The sequence below is a fragment of the Pollachius pollachius genome (assembly GCF_949987615.1).
Source record: "Pollachius pollachius genome assembly, chromosome: 1".
Lineage (NCBI taxonomy): Eukaryota > Metazoa > Chordata > Actinopteri > Gadiformes > Gadidae > Pollachius > Pollachius pollachius.
In genome coordinates this window covers 18,263,915-18,281,355 of record NC_136934.1, presented here as the reverse complement: position 1 = coordinate 18,281,355, position 17,441 = coordinate 18,263,915, and the positions used below count along the sequence as shown (strand labels likewise).

At 47.1% G+C, this 17,441-nt stretch overlaps 3 protein-coding genes across 3 annotated transcripts in view; all 3 read left to right on the top strand.

The window, feature by feature from the left end:
- Positions 1-279: 279 nt before the first annotated feature.
- Positions 280-6,361, top strand: mob1a (MOB kinase activator 1A). The gene is made up of 6 exons (XM_079754368.1): positions 280-479; positions 1,430-1,596; positions 1,867-1,960; positions 4,694-4,827; positions 5,367-5,530; positions 6,161-6,361. Exons 1-6 carry the CDS (start codon positions 466-468, stop codon positions 6,236-6,238), a joined length of 651 nt encoding a protein of 216 aa, XP_079610494.1. The 5' UTR covers positions 280-465; the 3' UTR covers positions 6,239-6,361.
- A 1,976-nt stretch (positions 6,362-8,337) lies between these two features.
- Positions 8,338-16,645, top strand: trafd1 (TRAF-type zinc finger domain containing 1). Its single transcript, XM_079733577.1, has 12 exons — positions 8,338-8,473; positions 9,177-9,223; positions 9,301-9,436; positions 9,600-9,653; positions 9,773-10,211; positions 10,772-11,080; positions 11,891-11,955; positions 12,801-13,067; positions 13,454-13,592; positions 14,831-15,050; positions 15,197-15,245; positions 15,909-16,645. The coding sequence occupies exons 2-12, from the start codon at positions 9,186-9,188 to the stop codon at positions 15,933-15,935; spliced, it is 1,743 nt and encodes a 580-aa protein (XP_079589703.1). The 5' UTR covers positions 8,338-8,473; positions 9,177-9,185; the 3' UTR covers positions 15,936-16,645.
- A 337-nt stretch (positions 16,646-16,982) lies between these two features.
- The window catches only part of smtnb (smoothelin b), a 52,416-nt gene continuing 51,957 nt past the window's right edge, over positions 16,983-17,441 (top strand). The window contains exon 1 of the mRNA XM_079740780.1: positions 16,983-17,278. Coding sequence (XP_079596906.1) covers positions 17,228-17,278 — 51 coding nt within the window. The 5' untranslated portion in view covers positions 16,983-17,227. The remainder of the gene's footprint in view (positions 17,279-17,441) is intronic.

Genomic DNA, 17,441 nt, shown 5'->3' with positions numbered 1-17,441 from the left:
CAATGAGGCGGGGCGAAGCGTTGCTCAAGCCGAGGAGACGAGGAGCTCATCGGGGATGCTCGATTTAGAACCCGCGTCGCTTCATCCGGGCGGAGCACACCACTAGGGGCGCACCACTAAGGGCACACCGGTTGTCGCCCTCTACCGGAGCTCATCCGGGAGGAGCGGCGTCTACGAGGATCTCATCGGGTTGCTTGATTTCGAACACACGTCGCGCCTGCCCTCTGCCGGAGCAAGGCATCAATTCATTCGGGCGCATCGCATCGCCGTGTCCCACCGGCAGAGGACGCAAACACCTGGCTTTGGGGTAGGCTCAGAGAGGAAGAGGCTGCGGTTTCGTTTAGCGACGGCTAACTACATAGCAGTGTTGACAAGAAGTCCGCTCCGTGTAGTGTCTTACTAGTATTAAAGTTTAACCAGACCGGTTCTTTCGTCGAGTCGTCCGCGTCTCCGCGCTACGCCAAGATGAGCTTCTTGTTGTGAGTACTGAACCCCGACCTGCACTCTGACGTTAGCTCACTAGACCTTATGGTCTGCGGAGACGAGGTTTAGTTTGTGGCCAACAACGACCCACCGTCGGATTACACCATGTAGTCTACGAGCCGCCGAGTGTGGAGACATTAAACGACGCGTTTGGATCGTCTTCGCCCGCTAGATTGGTTCTAATTGATGTAAAGGATCAGCGCTCCTCAGGCTAACGAGACTCCGGCTAACGGCGGTGGGGAGGAGGGACGCTGGCCCAGTTCACTGAGCTGCGATTCTCTGCTCCTCTCTGCTGCTCCTCTCCGCTGCCCCTTTTCACTGCTGCTCTCTACTACTCCTTCCTCTTCACTGCTCCTGTGTACGGCTCCTCTTCACTGCTGCTCTCTACTACTCCTTCCCCCTCACTGCTCATCTGTACTTCTCCTCTCTGCCGCTCCTCTTCACTGCTCCTCTTCACTGCTCATCCATGTAATTGAGTAGTGCTCGTCTGTAGGTGTGCAGGTCTACTGGTCTGTAGCTCTGTCTGTAGGTCTTTATGTCTAGGTCTGTCTTTAGGTTCCAGGTAAGTCTTTAGGTCTATCTGTAAGTATTTTGGTCTTTATGTCTGTAGGTGTTTGTCTTTGGGTCTAGTTCGGTCTATAGGTCTGTAGGTGTTTAGGTCTGTTGGCATACAATTTGTATAATTGTTGACAATTGAACCCAATCATCCATCATTACTGTAGAGCTTAATCTTTATTGTGTAAACATCTAATGAACGTTTATTACCTCAGGTCGAGCTGTCATTACGTTCCACCAGAACCCTGATCCCCTTTTAGAGACATAAGTGACTCCTGCTCGTTGATTCATGATACAAAGCAGTCTGTTAACTCTGATCCTAGTGAACGATCAGAGAGCAGCCGTCCGGCCCCCTCAGCGGTGAATCACCAGACATGTTCCTCTCTCCTAGTGGCAGTCGCTCGTCCAAAACCTTCAAGCCCAAGAAGAACATCCCAGAGGGCTCGCACCAGTACGAGCTGCTGAAGCACGCCGAGGCCACGCTGGGCAGCGGGAACCTGCGGCAGGCCGTCATGCTGCCGGAGGGGGAGGACCTTAATGAGTGGATCGCTGTCAACAGTGAGCACAACCCATCTTTTATTAGTTAACTGGAGAAGTACAGTCCATGATGACTTCTGTGGTCGTCTCGTGGATATTTATGCATGAGAGTTTGTATAGTACACACAATCACATCTTTCTACATGAGCCTGCCGAACCTTGTTATAACAGGTTCAATATTTCACTAGCGGCGAGTCTAGTTTTTGTCTGAATAAACGCATGACAAAATGGTGCCGTATCTGAATGCTGAATGTACTGGTCCCAGTAACGGAGTCCCTCCTCTCTCCTCAGCGGTGGATTTTTTTAACCAGATCAACATGCTCTATGGAACCATCACGGAGTTCTGCAGTGAAACCAGCTGCTCTGTCATGTCTGCTGGTCCCAGGTACTGAACCTCTCCTCCTCACTGAACATCTCCTCCTTACTGAACCTCTCCTCCTTACTGAACCTCTCCTCCTTACTGAACATCTCCTCCTTACTGAACCTCTCCTCCTTACTGAACCTCTCCTCCTTACTGACCCTCTCCTCCTTACTGAACCTCTCCTCCTTACTGAACCTCTCCTCCTCACTGAACATCTCCTCCTCACTGAACATCTCCTCCTTACTGAACCTCTCCTCCCTACTGAACATCTCCTCCTTACTGAACATCTCTTCCTCTACTGACTCTTTGTTGATGCTCCTGCTCGGCCCCTCAGCAGACAGCCTCACGTGGGTTACAGCGCACTGAGCCAAGACAGAGGCTGACGGCTCACTCAGCCTCTTCGGTTTGGCTGCAGATAGCTTCATGTGGGTGCATATGACAGACTGTAGGTTGATCCCACTGAGATAGTCAAATGAGGCGGCACTACAACAGGACAGTTAATTCCTGCGATTGCTTATAACATGATACTGTTCCTCCTGAAACCTGAGGAACGGACTATTTATAGGAGAGGGGTATCATATCCCTTCCAGAGCGGCTTCTGGAGTAGTTAGAGGAAGCCTGAACACGTCTTGTTGTGATTAAGATAGATAACGGGCTGATCCTGATGGAGGGACTGTAGTAGTCCTGTCTGTCTGTCCAACGAGGTGATCCTGATGGAGGGACTGTAGTAGTCCTGTCTGTCTGTCCAACGAGAGAGAGAGACTGTAGTAGTCCTGTCTGTCTGTCCAACGAGAGAGAGAGACTGGAGTAGTCCTGTCTGTCTGTCCAACGAGGTGACCCTGATGGAGGGACTGTAGTAGTCCTGTCTGTCTTTCCAACGAGAGAGAGAGACTGTAGTAGTCCTGTCTGTCTGTCCAACGAGAGAGAGAGACTGGAGTAGTCCTGTCTGTCTGTCCGACGAGGTGACCCTGATGGAGGGACTGTAGTAGTCCTGTCTGTCTGTCCAACGAGAGAGAGAGACTGGAGTAGTCCTGTCTGTCTGTCCAACGAGGTGACCCTGATGGAGGGACTGTAGTAGTCCTGTCTGTCTGTCTGTCCAACGAGAGAGAGAGAATGTAGTAGTCCTGTCTGTCTGTCCAACGAGGTGACCCTGATGGAGGGACTGTAGTAGTCCTGTCTGTCTGTCTGTCCAACGAGAGAGAGAGAATGTAGTAGTCCTGTCTGTCTGTCCAACGAGGTGACCCTGATGGAGGGACTGTAGTAGTCCTGTCTGTCCGTCCAACGAGAGAGAGAGACTGTAGTAGTCCTGTCTGTCTATCTCTACAAGAGGGTGACACCACCCTGAAGGAGCAGAAGGAGGTGAAAGGTCACCCCCAGCGAGCCACCCCAGATTCAGGGCGGTGGTTTGGGGGCGGGGGTTCACGGGTCTGTCGTTACCGTACACGGCCACAGCAAGCAGCCTCCATACAGTGGGGACGGGCGACGCCCATGGTGTAATGTTCACAACAAGTCGAGTCAAGTCTGCTTGTCAGGGCCTTTATCAGCCACGTGGTTTGGTGTGGCTTACAGCCGCTGGGAAAGGGATTACCAAGAGCCCTTCCTGGTCTTCCCTGACCTGTTTCTTTCTTTGGAGTCTACCTTTGCTGGCATAATGCAATCACAGAAGTTACTTGCTGCTGGGCAATGTTAGTGAATAGCTGAATTCAGCACTAATCAGAACAGAACTTGCTACTGTGAGGCAGCATTGAGTGGTAGCATTCACAAATGTTAGGCCTGGAGTCAAAGACTGTTCAGTGCTGTAAATGGGTGCCATTTTCTGACATCCAGAATAGTGAATGTTTGGATTGGGAAACCAGCTGGTTCCTCCTGTGACACTGGAGTTACTCAAGGAACCACTAGCACGTGTTCTTCTGAAGCTTTTCTAACAGGACACAAGGGTGTCATGTTAAAAACACGTTATGAGCGTGTTCCAATACTGCACACAAATCCCTTTGTGAGAAACTCCTGGCAAATTGCAGACGGATAATTGGACACATCCGGGCTGATTCAGGAAACTCAAGGGTTAAGATGAACCTCTACTAAAGGCCTGTGCCGTGCTGGGGAAGAGACGATCATTATCTAAAGCAAAGCGTTGGCCTTCCACGTGACGTGGTCTCCACCGGCAGTCATCTGCACATGGTCACATGGTCAGAGAGGGCTGGGGGCTTCTCTGTTCCAGCAGCTCTGTTAGACACCAGACTACACTTCCGCTGCCCTCCACTCTGCTCTGGTCGGTTCTGTAATCAGGAGGAAGAGCCCAGAGCACACTTCCTGTTGACGTAGACAGCAGGGCGGCCTCTGTTGTGTAAACAACTAATTTATTGCCTTTTTATACAATGGCTTCATAAATTTGTTTTTTTGGGAAAAGTATTTTTCTCCTAGTTAAATATGCTAAAATAATTGTGTAATCGTCATAAAAAAAAAACAAGAACTCCAGAATAATCACTAGATACATTTGTCATTATTTTGTGTATCTTTAAAAAGTCTATCTGTGAGGCAGGATATGAGATGGACTGTGCTTCGGGTTACTAAACAGATTGAACTTTAAAACAAACATTGTGTTCTGAAATTCACGAGTAACAAAAACATGTTCGAGGAAACCTTGAGGAAACCAATTGTCTGCCCTATGTCCCACAAACCACCAACGTGTGTGTGTGTGTGTGTGTGTGTGTGTGTGTGTGTGTGTGTGTGTGTGTGTGTGTGTGTGTGTCCCCTCAGGTATGAGTACCACTGGGCCGACGGCACCAACATCAAGAAGCCCATCAAGTGCTCGGCCCCGAAGTACATCGACTACCTGATGACCTGGGTCCAGGACCAGCTGGACGACGAGACCCTCTTCCCCTCCAAGATCGGTGCGTCTAAGTAAAGTGTTCACAATACCTTCTGTGTTTCCCTAACTCCACATGCTAACGGTACTCTCGCCATGCTGCTTGAAAAATATTCATGTCACAGACAGAAACACGGAAGCTGACTTTAAGGTATTATTAGTGTTAGGAAACTGACTGTTTTATCACTTCCTCTTTGTGATTGTGACAGCCAGCGGTTAGAGAGACTGATACTTGTTCTAGGATAACCTAGACCTTCCAACTCGCCAGCACAATTCTTATTTCCAAACAACTTTAAAACATAAAAGAATAAATGCATATATTCACCACATCAAGTGCAACCAAAATAGCTCAAAACATTAAGCACAGAAACGCACATGGGACTATTTGTGTTAACATTTCACCCAAAAAATTGTTACTACCAGCCCCCTAACCTACTAGCCCCTAAGTACCGGCCCCTAACTACCTGATTGGCAATGACCGATCGATCCCAATCTTCCCAGTGTCCCTCCAGCTCCCCCCTGAGTGGTGTCCCCACGGCCCATAACACTCTGCTGTCTCTGCAGGAGTCCCCTTCCCCAAGAACTTCATGTCCGTTGCCAAGACGATCCTGAAGCGTCTGTTCCGGGTTTACGCCCACATCTACCACCAGCACTTCGACTCTGTGATGCAGCTGCAGGAGGAGGCCCATCTCAACACCTCCTTCAAGCACTTCATCTTCTTCGTCCAGGTCAGCGCTTAAGGGGTTCTGGGTATTATAGTGCTGTCAATTGAGATTGACAGGCAAGATGGATTCCCCAAACCAATCAGAGAACCCATGCAGTGATGGGTCCTAAATGAGCCGAAGCCGTGGTTTAACGTGTTTAGTCTGACGCAGACTCAGTGGCAGCGCGCGGTAAGCCAGAGCAGAGTGGCTCACAGATCATTTCACTCACTCATGGCTGTGGCGTCTCTCACTTATAACTTGCCTGTGGCATGTTTTTAATTATGAGTGAGGAAAAAGACTTCTGTATAATTGGAGACAAGTTTTTTGAAAGAGCAGAATCCTATCGCTAAGAAGGAAACTCTCTGAAGGACAGCAGGTTGAAGCAAAGAATCAGACTTAGAAAGAATCAGACTTACAAAGAATCAGACTTACCAAGTGCCCTTTGCTGTCCCCCGTCAAAACCCGTTTTTATCGTAGAAATGCAAATGAATCAGGGCTCTGATTGGTTGCCCTGACAGATATGTGATCCCAAAGTGAAGGGATGGTGCCGTCTCATGAAGAGACACCAGTGGTTTAGCCAACAATGGATCTCCCTGCAGCATGAACCTCCATGACATGTCTGTCTGTCCCTCTGTCTGTCCGTCTCTCCTTCAGGAGTTCAACCTTATCGACCGGCGAGAGCTGGCTCCTCTCCAGGACCTGATCGAGAAGCTGGGATCAAAGGACAGATGAACACACACACACACACACACACACACACACACACACACACACACACACACACACACACACACACACACACACACACACACACACACACACACACACACACACACACACACACACACACACACACCTCTGTTTAATATATAACCGACTAGCTCTTCTGCGTCTCCCACCTGGCGCTGCCTCTGCGACGTCTCCTCGGATCTCTGTGCCTTGGGCTTTTCTTTTCAACCTTCTCGGCCTGTACCGTTGTAGTATTGCCCCGTCTGTTCCTCTTTCATCTCTTGATGTCCCCTCGTCGCGGAACCTTTAAGAGATATTTCCATGTGTGTTGAACCAGCAGAGTATGGGGCTGTTCATTAAGGGTAACTTGTGGCTCACTAATTGGTAGGAGGGACTCGCTCGTCTGTGCTTTGGACCAAGGGAATCGGGAGGTTAAATGAAAAGCAGCATTTTCATTTCAGGAAACGTTGGTGTATAGAGTTATAGTTTTCAAAACCATTTCACATACTATGATTTTATTTTTATTTTTTACTTGATAGTTAAACTAATTATGATTTATCATTTTTAGATTTAGCCATTTGGGTGACCAAATAATCCAATTGAAGAGTTTTATATATTTGCTTGGTGAGTGTTTTCGTCATTAGTGATGGGGGAAGATGGGTAAAAAAAAATAGTATACAGGAGGTTTAAGAAAAAAATCTAACTGCTGTCTGCGAGGGCAGGATACAACTCCCTCCCAGAGTGAGATACAGTGGACCGTTTATAATTGTAAGGAGACATGAAAATGGATATAGCCTCATTAGATTCGTTTTTGGCTATTTGAATTTGGTCATGCAATATTGAGTTTTTTGCACATGTTTTTTTTCTGCTTTATTTTATTTTTTACAAAGGGGTTATGAAAAATAACATTATTGTAATTAGACGGTCACTTTCTACGCCTTAGAACCACTTTCTAAAACACAGAGTGATGAATTAGATTAAAAGATGTCCATGTCGCCAAGTTGCAAAAACATGCTAACAAAAAAAAAAGTAGCCTAGTGTTGTGTGATGTCATGTGAATATTTAGTTTACTGTCATTTCATTCAGCGACTTTCTGGGGTGCTGGTCATTGATGGTATTCTGTCCCTACAAATGCTGGAAATGTATGTAACCTTTTCTTTTTTAACACAATCTCCCCTCAGGAATTGATCTATTGATTGTTCAAAATGGCCGTTACACATGCACACAACACAAACCTGTGGCGTAGATTTATGTCTGTCGTTGGTTCCCAAAGATGTCTGTCAGTCCTGTCCCTCTCTTAATGATGTCTGAGAACAGCAGGTCTACTTGTGTGCCATCTTGGCACAGACAAATGCAATTCAAATTCCACAAACACATTGAATGTTTTCTTTCCTTGGTTAAAGTTTGAGGGCGTTATTCTGGGTAAGGTTTAAGTCTCAACAATATATTTGACAATCATGGGTCATTTTCCTAGTCAGGGAATCAGAATGTTTTCGTTCAATTCTCAAGAGATGAAACCATGTGCCCCAAAATGCATATTATGGACCACATTTTTTAAGATGCACGATCCAACTTGCATTAATTAAGATATTAACAGTATTGGTGATACCTTTTTCCAACTACAAATCCTCTATAGGATTTAACCCATTTGTTCCAATGTGAAAATTGGTTCTGTGACATTTCATTTTAAAATATTTTTTGGGCGTCAGTCTTTGAATTACAAAGAATAAGGGCTTTCAGATTTGAAAAAAAAATATTTTATATATCTACGTCGATGGCAATACCACTGGTTGGCAATTTTGACTGAGATGTGCTGAGTTTTGAACCGCATCAAATATTTACTGTAAATATGATCAGTGTTTTACCTGAACAAAACTGTGCCTTACCGTAATGAAAATGTCTGAAATGACAGTATTGATAGTAAAACCAATAAAAATGGAATGAAATGGCTGTTGTTTGTGTTTTCTGAGTCCACTTACCCTAACCCCCTTCAAGCTGACCCAGTAGGTTAGACGAACGCACCCTCACTCAACTCCATTCGACCAATCCAGATGCACTATCGGCCTCCACCCGGAAGTTGGAGCGTCTCCGCCTCGGCTGAACTTCAGTGGTCGACTCGCCTGGTAGATCAACATGAGTTTTAATCTGGCTCTGAGCTCCGTCACCAACTGAGACTAGTTGATCATTTCCAATTTGGGGACTTAATAACCAAACACTTCATTGGACGTCTTTGCTCAGGTATTTGTTCACATGATGTACACTTTGAGATATAACATCGTATATTACTACTATATCCTCACTAGCGTGGAGTGTAGTCTGTTATGTCAACAATGGGATGGTTTGGTTTCGGTTTCATCGACACTGGTTACCACAGTAGACGGGGTCTTAAAATCACAGCAGACAGGGTCTTGACCCCACAGTAGACAGCAGACAGGGTCTGGAGCCCACAGGGGACAGGGTCTGGACCATACAGGTTCTGCATCCCACAGCAGACAGGGTCTGGACCCCACAGCAGACAGCAGACAGGGTCTGGAGCCCACAGCAAACAGGGTCTGGACCCCACAGCAGACAGCAGACAGGGTCTGGAGGAGCCCACAGCAGACAGGGTCTGGACCCCACAGCAGACAGCAGACAGGGTCTGGAGGAGCCCACAGCAGACAGGGTCTGGAAGACTCCACGGCAGAGAGGGTCTTGACCCCACAGTGGACGGGGTCTTGATGGAGGAGGCTGCAGGATATTTAAGACTCAGCGTCGGGTTCCTGGAGCTGGATATGCGAAACGAAACTGATTCTCAACAGTGGTGTTACATGTGTTGTATGTCAATGCTAAATATTAAAAGTATATGCTAACTATTAAAACCACGTGTTGCGAAGTATGCAAAAAACATAATCTGTCATGGATCGATACTCCGTTGTCGTCAACACGTAGTACTTGTGCTCAGGTGAAGCTGATGATGGGCGACGAAGGAACCCAGATATGCAGCAACTGGTAAGAGAGACCAAAAACAAAACGTCATGGGATCACTGCCCGCAGTACAATGACTCTAAACGGGTTTTCTTCTTTAGCAAGCACGATATTCCTGAAGCCAACTTCACCACACATGAGATCCACTGTCGGAGGAACATAGCGCTGTGTGACGTCTGCCAGGAGCCCGTGCGAAGAACAGAGCTGCAGACACACAAGGAGCAGGAACACACGCAGGTAACGCTCAGGACTAACGTGTATCCATCATGTAAGAACAGTGCAAGGTAGAGATTCAGCAGGTCAATGTGTGCCTTTTTTCCTGCTTTGAGTGGGGAAAAATTGCTAGTTTTTTCATTCAGGTTTAATTTTGGTTGTTTCATTGTTTTCACTTTCATTTCAGATAAAATGCAAATGTGGTTTGAAGATGGATAAGGGCCATGTGGAAATCCACCAGGTAATAGAGGGCTGACCTTTTGACGAGATCAATCTTCAAAGCATTCTGTCTGTCCCTCCTCACTCCCCTGTCCGTCTGGCCTGGCTCTTGTTCTGCCCCATGGGTTTGTGTCCCCTCAGAGCTCGGAGTGCGCCCTGCGTCTGGTCCCCTGTCAGTACTGCGGCCTGGAGCTGGCCTCCAGGAAGGCCCAGGAGCACGAGGAGTACTGCGGCACGCGGACGGAGCCCTGCCCGCTCTGCAGGAGCAACGTGATGCTGCGGGAACAGGCGGCCCACCCGGCCATCTGTGGAAGCCTCACGCCCCCCCCAGAGAGGAACAACAACCGGACCAGCTTCAGCACGGCGGAGCCTCAGTCCCCTGGGGCTTGGTTCGACGTGCCTGCCATACGGAACCTTCTAGAGGCCCAGAGCAGGATTCCCAAGACCTGCAACATCAGTGCAGGGGGGGGAAGGGGCTTCCACTGGTCCCCAGACCCCAGGGGGTACAACACGGGCCGGGGCCCTGGGGGACCAGGGAACAGGACCACCTCCGTCCCGGGGAACGCATCATTCAGCCAACGTGAGTTCAGGACTGAGGGGAGTCCTTTAGCCAATCAGGACTGAGAGGAGCCCTTTAGCCAATCAGGACTGAGAGGAGTCCTTTAGCCAATCAGGACTGAGAGGAGTCGTTTAGCCAATCAGGACTGAGAGGAGTCATTTAGCCAATCAGGACTGAGAGGAGTCCTTTAGACAATTAGGACTGAGAGGGGTCCTTTAGCCAGCCTGAGTTACTAGACTGATACGTTATTTAGTCCATCTTTTGAGCAATATGTTTGTTCATTAACACCAGTTCAATAAGCTGTTTGACCGTCTGGCGAGCAGCACTGCGGTCATCACTTTATTGATTCAAACAACTAGGTTGCCATTGCTTTTCAAATGCTCTCCAAATCGAATACCTGCATTGCTTAAGCTCCAAGGAACAAATGTTTTGGATTCTCTTTTTTTGTTGGTCTAAACCAAATATCTGTCAATTGCCCAAATGCTAATCAATTAAGGCTGCTTGTTATTACCTATTGTTACTACTTTCAGTTCTACTTGTTGTTCTCCATTCATACTCAATTCCTGTCCACTTTGGTCCAGTGCTGGAACATGCAGAAGAACAGACAGCTTTCAGCACCCCCGGCACCAGCAGCCCCAGCAGTGCCTGGCCTCAGGGCTCTTCCTCTGCAGAGGACGAGACCAACCTGGACTTCCTGCTGGCGCTGAGTCTGCAGAGCGACCCGGGCCCGGACGAGCTTGCGGCTGAGGGCAGCTCCTTGTGGACGGACGTCTGGGACGAACGACTGGGGAGGAATCCTCCCGGCGCCCCCAACTCCTTCAACTCTCCTCCCAACAACAACAACGTCCAGCACCCAGAGGCAGCTGCAGCCCAGGGTAATCATTACAAAGGTGAGTGCTCTCTGGTGGGTCACTGGTCGCACTACAACACAGATACCACCGCTTTGTTGACTGGATCTACTGGATCATGATCCATGATCAATAATGGGATGTGCATTTGTTTTCAATAACCGGACACCTGCCATCTGACAGTTTCAAATAAATATGCTACAAATACCAACATGAACTACAACGTTGCAATAGAACTATGGACCAGGTGTCTTCTGGATAACACCAAAACAATATGCTCGAAGAATCAGGGACACATATCTGACCTTCAGCTGATTCCGTCAATAAAAAAACAGTGGCATTCGAGATGAACACTAATGTCTGGTAACTGGGGTATGAGTGGAATTAATCACTCGTGTAGTTTTCCTGTAGTGGTTTGGTCTCTGTGCCATTAGCTCTAGGTGTGGTACATTAGCAATAGGTGATGTAGCATTACCACTAGGGGATGTAGAATTACCACTAGGGGGATGTAGCATTAGCACTAGGTGATGTAGCTATAGCACTAGGGGATGTAGCATTAGCATTAAATGATGTAGCTCTAGGTGATGTAGCATTAGCACTAGGTGATGAAGCATTAGCACTAGGGGATGTAGCATTAGCATTAAGTGATGTAGCTTAAGCACTAGGTGATGTAGAGCTAGGTGATGTAGCATTAGCACTAGGGGATGTAGCATTAGCATTAAGTGATGTAGCTTAAGCACTAGGTGATGTAGCTCTAGGTGATGTAGCATTAGCACTAGGGGATGCAGCATCACCCACGTCACTGTCTCTACATCTACCGTCTGCATTGCCAAACATTGTTCTGTCTTCCAGATACCATGCTGCCTTGTGAGTTCTGTGAGGCCTTGTTCCCTGAAGAAGACCTCATTTTGCATCAGGTACATCAACCTTTCAGTAATGCGCACACCGTTTTACCACACACAGAAAGGGCCGCTTCTAGTAAGAGTAAAGCACTGCGTTGTGGATGGAGATGTGCTGGAGTTTAGTTAACAAACTCCAGCACATCATTTGAAAGTTCAAATGTCACATCTTTGGTGTGAGATTTCTAGGAGAGGTCATGGTGGGGTCACAGGGCTAATGGCTGGGCAGGGCATTCCCAATTCTCTGAATTTTTTCTTGTCTATTTATAATTGCCTGGAGGTTAAATCTGTGAACGTTTACAATGTTCTAGCCTGGCTCCGCCCGCCTAAGTACTTCCGCTCAATTTTCATCTCCCTTCAGTACTACGTCTGGGTTTGAGGTATATTTGCGGGTTTTCTCCATCCAAATTTTGTGCGTCCAATCAGCGAACAGAGGGAGTGGCTGAGAACCGTTAAAGTCAGCTCTCCTTTACGGACATTTTCACGCACAGTGTTTGGTTTATTTACAGCCTGCGCGCAACGTGATTCCCGGCCGTCCTGGCGCATGACATACGTCAACAAACGTTAGCGATTGGTAATGGAAGATCCAGAGTGGCACTGGGCAGATCCAATAGTTTTTAACTTCAACAGACACCCGCTTCGAGTGAGTTGACGTTAGTCAATTGAGTGGGTCCAGACTCTCTCTGCAAATGAAATGAAGTACGAGAGTCTGGTAGGACCAGGCTAACAATGTTCCTGGAAGCTCTCACTTTCCTTGGAGAATAGAGGAGGATCTGGGGCCCCCGAGAGGCTGATCAGGGCCGCTGAATCCCTCCTAATGCGAAGCCTTCACTACCCTGATGTTCTCCTCTCCCTCTCTGCAGACCGGCTGTAGCCCCGCGTCGGCCTTCGCCTCCTTCAGCAAGCGGCCCCTGTCTCCCTCTGACGCAGAGCCCATGAGCAGGAGCACCAGCGGAACCTTCCACAGCCACGCAGACCCCGCCGCCAACCGCCCCGGTCCCTCCACCTTCCTGCCCGTGGACGCCCCCGCCCGCTGCAGTCCCCCGGCCCGGCCACTAGAGGGCGAACTGCTGATTCCCTGTGAGTTCTGCGGCATGGCGCTGGAGGAGTATGTGGTGTTCCATCATCAGGTAGGCGGTTCTAAACATTATCCCCTTTGTAACAGAGCGGTCACCACATGCAAGATTCTGTGCTCAACATTTGGTTGTGTGTCGTAGGAGAAGATAAATGTCTATTTTATATCCATTTTCTTCATGATCTGAAGTGCCGTAGAATTTAAAGCTATTTTATGTTTTCACTGAACCAGAGCAGTTATATTATTTCAATAATAGGAATTTAAATATTTGATATTTCATTGATTTGATACACTTATCTAAATCAATTGAAAACATACAAATCTTCCTAATGAGCCTAGCAGCTGTATGCAGTTGAACACAGAGCAGGACATCAGTGTTGTGAACGAGTCCTTAAAGGGCAGAGTTATTTTGGTCCTTCTGTTGGGTTTTCCCGGCCACAGGATCAGTGTGACCTCCGACCCTGCTCCTCCAAGCCAGTGAACAACATAAAGAAGGCCTCGTTCATCCCGCCGTTCGCTGCTGCAGAGGACCCTCGCAGACGAGCCTCTCCAGAGCCTCACAGGAGGGTCCGTCACCAAGGTAACGCTCCACGGAAACCTCGTTAGGCCGCCAGGACACTTCTTCTCCCAGCCTGCCCATATATGAACGTCCTGTCCTGATCTAACTTCTCTGTGGAGACGTTGGATCGGTGTTTGGACAGGTTGATCTCCGTTCCGGTCTGTCTGGTCACATTCTTTTCTAAAGTGTTTTTTTATGAGCACACTGGTGTCGGTCTAATGGAGTCCTTTGGTTTCCAGTCACCGTTACCTGGCCAACAAGCTGAAGATCCCTGTGTTGTCTCATGCTCTCACATTCTAATTGGTTGGTCTTTTCTTCCTGACTCCATGCTGCTCCTTCTCTCTTAAAACATTTGGTGTCTACCTTTTTAAAGGGTAATGTAATAGCCAACAAAAAGATTAGAGTAGTAATACATCACTATGGAATGGGAATTATGATAGGGAACTATTCAAAACACCGTACCTCACACAGGGACGTGATATCAACAGCTTTCATGTAATGTCAACATTTTGCACTTCACCCAAAAGCAACGTAGACTTATAAAGTCAATTATGAATTCACTGATCTAAGAGCTGAAATGACAGCTCTTAGTTCAGCTCTTAGTAACAACAGTGGGGGGAATTTTATTTGAATGCGCAACCAGTAGACAACATTTTAATACTAGAGGTTATACTGGAGGCGTCCGGGAAGAGAACCTTCCTCTCGGACGCCGCAGTCATCCGCTGCCCAGATGGAACTCGCCAGTCTCCCTGGCTGTGCCTGTTCCAAGACGATTATAAAAGATATATATGTAAAAAAACAAACTGTTTGGGATTCAATTGCCCTTTAAGCAAGATTGTGACTTTATTTCCTGTGGAAATGCTTACGGAAATCAACAAACCCGTGCTCTCAGAGTTCAACTAGCAGTTGGCAAAAAAACCCTCATTTTAAATCGTGTGTTAACCGTTTGCTTCCCGAAAGGGAAATCACACTTAAGCCTCAAAACCATATATGCGGTGTTGGGTTCGGTCCCTCTGTCAGATCGGACATATTTAGGACATAACATACGTTTGTCGCCCACAACAACACATCCTGTCCGTCCCGTGTCAGGGTGACCAAGTGAATAATATTACTGATGACCTGGTTACTGGTGACGCGTTGAATGGTGACGGGATGACTGGTGACTGATGACGTAGTGACGTGGTGACTGGTGACATGGTGACTTATGACGTGCTGACTGATGACGTGCTGACTGATGACTGATGTCCTGCTGTGTTCAGCCGAGCCACTAGGGGAGCTGTTCGGAGCGGATGAGGGGGAGGACGAGCAGCGGTGGGGATACCCAGGGAGGGTCCCTCAGAGTGGGGGTCTGCCGTCCCCCACCCAGAGGCCCGGCGGTGGTGGTAATCCTGGTCCAAACCGGTCCCAGCGCAGCAGAGACCTGGGTCCTCTCTCCTCCCTCCTCGACACCCCTCAGTACCCCAACTCAGCTTCACCTGGGTAAGAGACGTCCCAGAGACCCCCTTCTGCTGAACCCCGACTTTATCACCTCGAATAGGGGCTGGGTTCATTGTACCACTTTGACTTGTGTGTGTGTGTGTGTCTGTGTCTGTGTCTGTGTCTGTGTGTCTGTGTCTTTGTGTCAGACCAACTACATTAGAGGGGCGAAGGAGAGGGAGGAGCCCAGGGAGAAAGGTAAGCTCCACACGTCCGATGAATCAAACCTAACCTAAAATAATACTCATTCAATATTTGTGTTCTGTATAGAATAGTTACAACTAAAATGAGCACTTTTATTAATCCTCAAGGAAATTGATTGTAACAATTGCCCTGCTCAAGGTTCAAAATAAGAATATAGAACAGAAATAAAGTGGAAGCTAACTAAGAAAGTGTCTGAGGAGCAGGATGTTGGAAATTAAAACCAAACTTTTTCCAATGACATTAAAAACAATATACTGGCCTTGAGCACAAGCCTCAAGTTCAGTCATTAAAACACGTTGGAGCAGATTCACCCCCCAGGGATGACATCATCACAGATGAAGAGTGAAAAGTTGAGCGAGCGTACCTCCGTACACCACCGCTCCGTCCTGACTTAGTTCCAGGATCTCAGGGAGGGAGGATATGAGCTGATCCCTCAGAGACTGATAGATGGAAGTGCAGACTGAGCTGCAGCCTGTTCCCAGTAGAGTCAGTACTGGGAGTCTCTGCAGTCGAATAATGTTTATGAGTCAAATTCTCAGATGAAGTCTCAATATGTAACATTGCATCTACATATCTGTAATCATACTGATCTATAATGATTTCAATAATGGTATCAATAAAATTGATACCGGATAACAAGTCTCTTTCTTTTACTAGCTGCCGAAGAAGCCAAATGAAGACTAAGATGAAGAGGAGGATGACCCAGCCGGAGGGGGCAGGATGAGGAGGAGGAGGGGGAAGGAATATCTGTGTTGTTTTATCCTTCTCTAATCATCTTGGTTTCCTCTGTGATCAAAGAGATGTCCATACTTGATAAGTGCCTGTCTGTGTGCTGGTGTATCGTGGATTTTTTCCTGAAGCCATTCAGCCTCTAATTTGAAATGGAATGTAGTCACCTCTTGTCCTGATTAAGTTTTAAAACGTTTGTCTAACCAGTCTAATCATAATTGTATTTTTTTAAATAAGTGATTTTTTCTTTTTTATTATAGGTTATTCTTATATAATGGCAAAACAACTGCTTTTGCTTATCGTGATCCTCTGTAAGGGTGATACTTCATTTGACTGTATGGGTTTATGGATAAAGCAAAATGTTTTTTTGCTAAAACAATTGTGTGTGTAAACATCATCATTCTGCTAACTGACCAAGAACATTCCACTTCAAGCAGTCGCTGCTCTTTTCAGTTTGATTTAAAACTAAAGCAACTGGATGGTTATGAAGTGTTTTTAAAAACTGTTTAGTATACGTATTATTGGTTAAAATCTATGTAATGTATGTTTCCTTTCATCTGAAATACAGAAAATAACTGGATTATTGACTTTATGGATGGATTTTAGCAATACTTCAGACTATCAAACTGTGGGCTATTACAGGGCTTAAACATTAAATAAGTAAATGGAAATTGAGAGTTTTTGTTCATCTCAGTATTTTGACAATTCTTTAAATACACATAATTTTACGCAATTTGTTGCGTAAAACAGTTGGCTGTTAATTCATTTTCTTAAGCCTGGTAAAAACCATCAAATAATTAAAGCGCAATATCTAAAAAACAATCCAACATTATGAGCCTGACGAGGATGAACTGATGTCATCTCCGAACCGTGCATCAAGGTGTCATATTATGCGTCACCACAGGGAAGCGCACTAGAAGCGCATGCTTCCCAGTCGGAACCACAAGGGGCGGGTTCAGAGAAACTTTGTGTGGGAATTCTATATTCAAAACCTGGCGAGCAGTCCGTATCAGCGTGTCTGCTCTACCGACTTCCAGACAGGACACAGGGGGATCGATTATGTGCTTCCCATTCGCCAGAATAGTTATATTTAGCTTTATATCAGAATAATAGACTGGCTGCAAGTCCCATAGATTAGACAGACGGAGACGCTCCACACATTCCTGCAGGTTGCAGACTGCCAGCGGCCGGAGGAGAAAGCCCACCTCAGCACGAGTCTCTCCTCACCTGTGACCAGATAGAACCAGATGTCTCTTCAGAGCTATTCCACTCTGGACGAGTCGTCCCTGCGCCTTCTGGTGAGTAGACTGCATGATGAGGATGCTGGGCTCTGATGTTCTGGGGGTTGGAGAACTTTTAAAAAATACCGTCGCTGCCGGTGAACCTCTGCGGAAGAAAAAATGAAAGCACACGAGGCGGTTATTAATTCAGAAGGTTGGTCTACATTACTGAAGCACATCT

Coding starts and splice junctions, on each gene's coding strand:
- trafd1 (XM_079733577.1), top strand. CDS start 9,186: ATGATGGGCGACGAAGGAACCCAGATATGCAGCAACTG. Junction 9,224..9,300: donor ACCCAGATATGCAGCAACTG/GTAAGAGAGACC, acceptor TTTCTTCTTTAG/CAAGCACGATATTCCTGAAG. Junction 9,654..9,772: donor GCCATGTGGAAATCCACCAG/GTAATAGAGGGC, acceptor GTGTCCCCTCAG/AGCTCGGAGTGCGCCCTGCG.
- mob1a (XM_079754368.1), top strand. Junction 1,961..4,693: donor GTCATGTCTGCTGGTCCCAG/GTACTGAACCTC, acceptor GTGTCCCCTCAG/GTATGAGTACCACTGGGCCG. Junction 4,828..5,366: donor CCTCTTCCCCTCCAAGATCG/GTGCGTCTAAGT, acceptor CTGTCTCTGCAG/GAGTCCCCTTCCCCAAGAAC.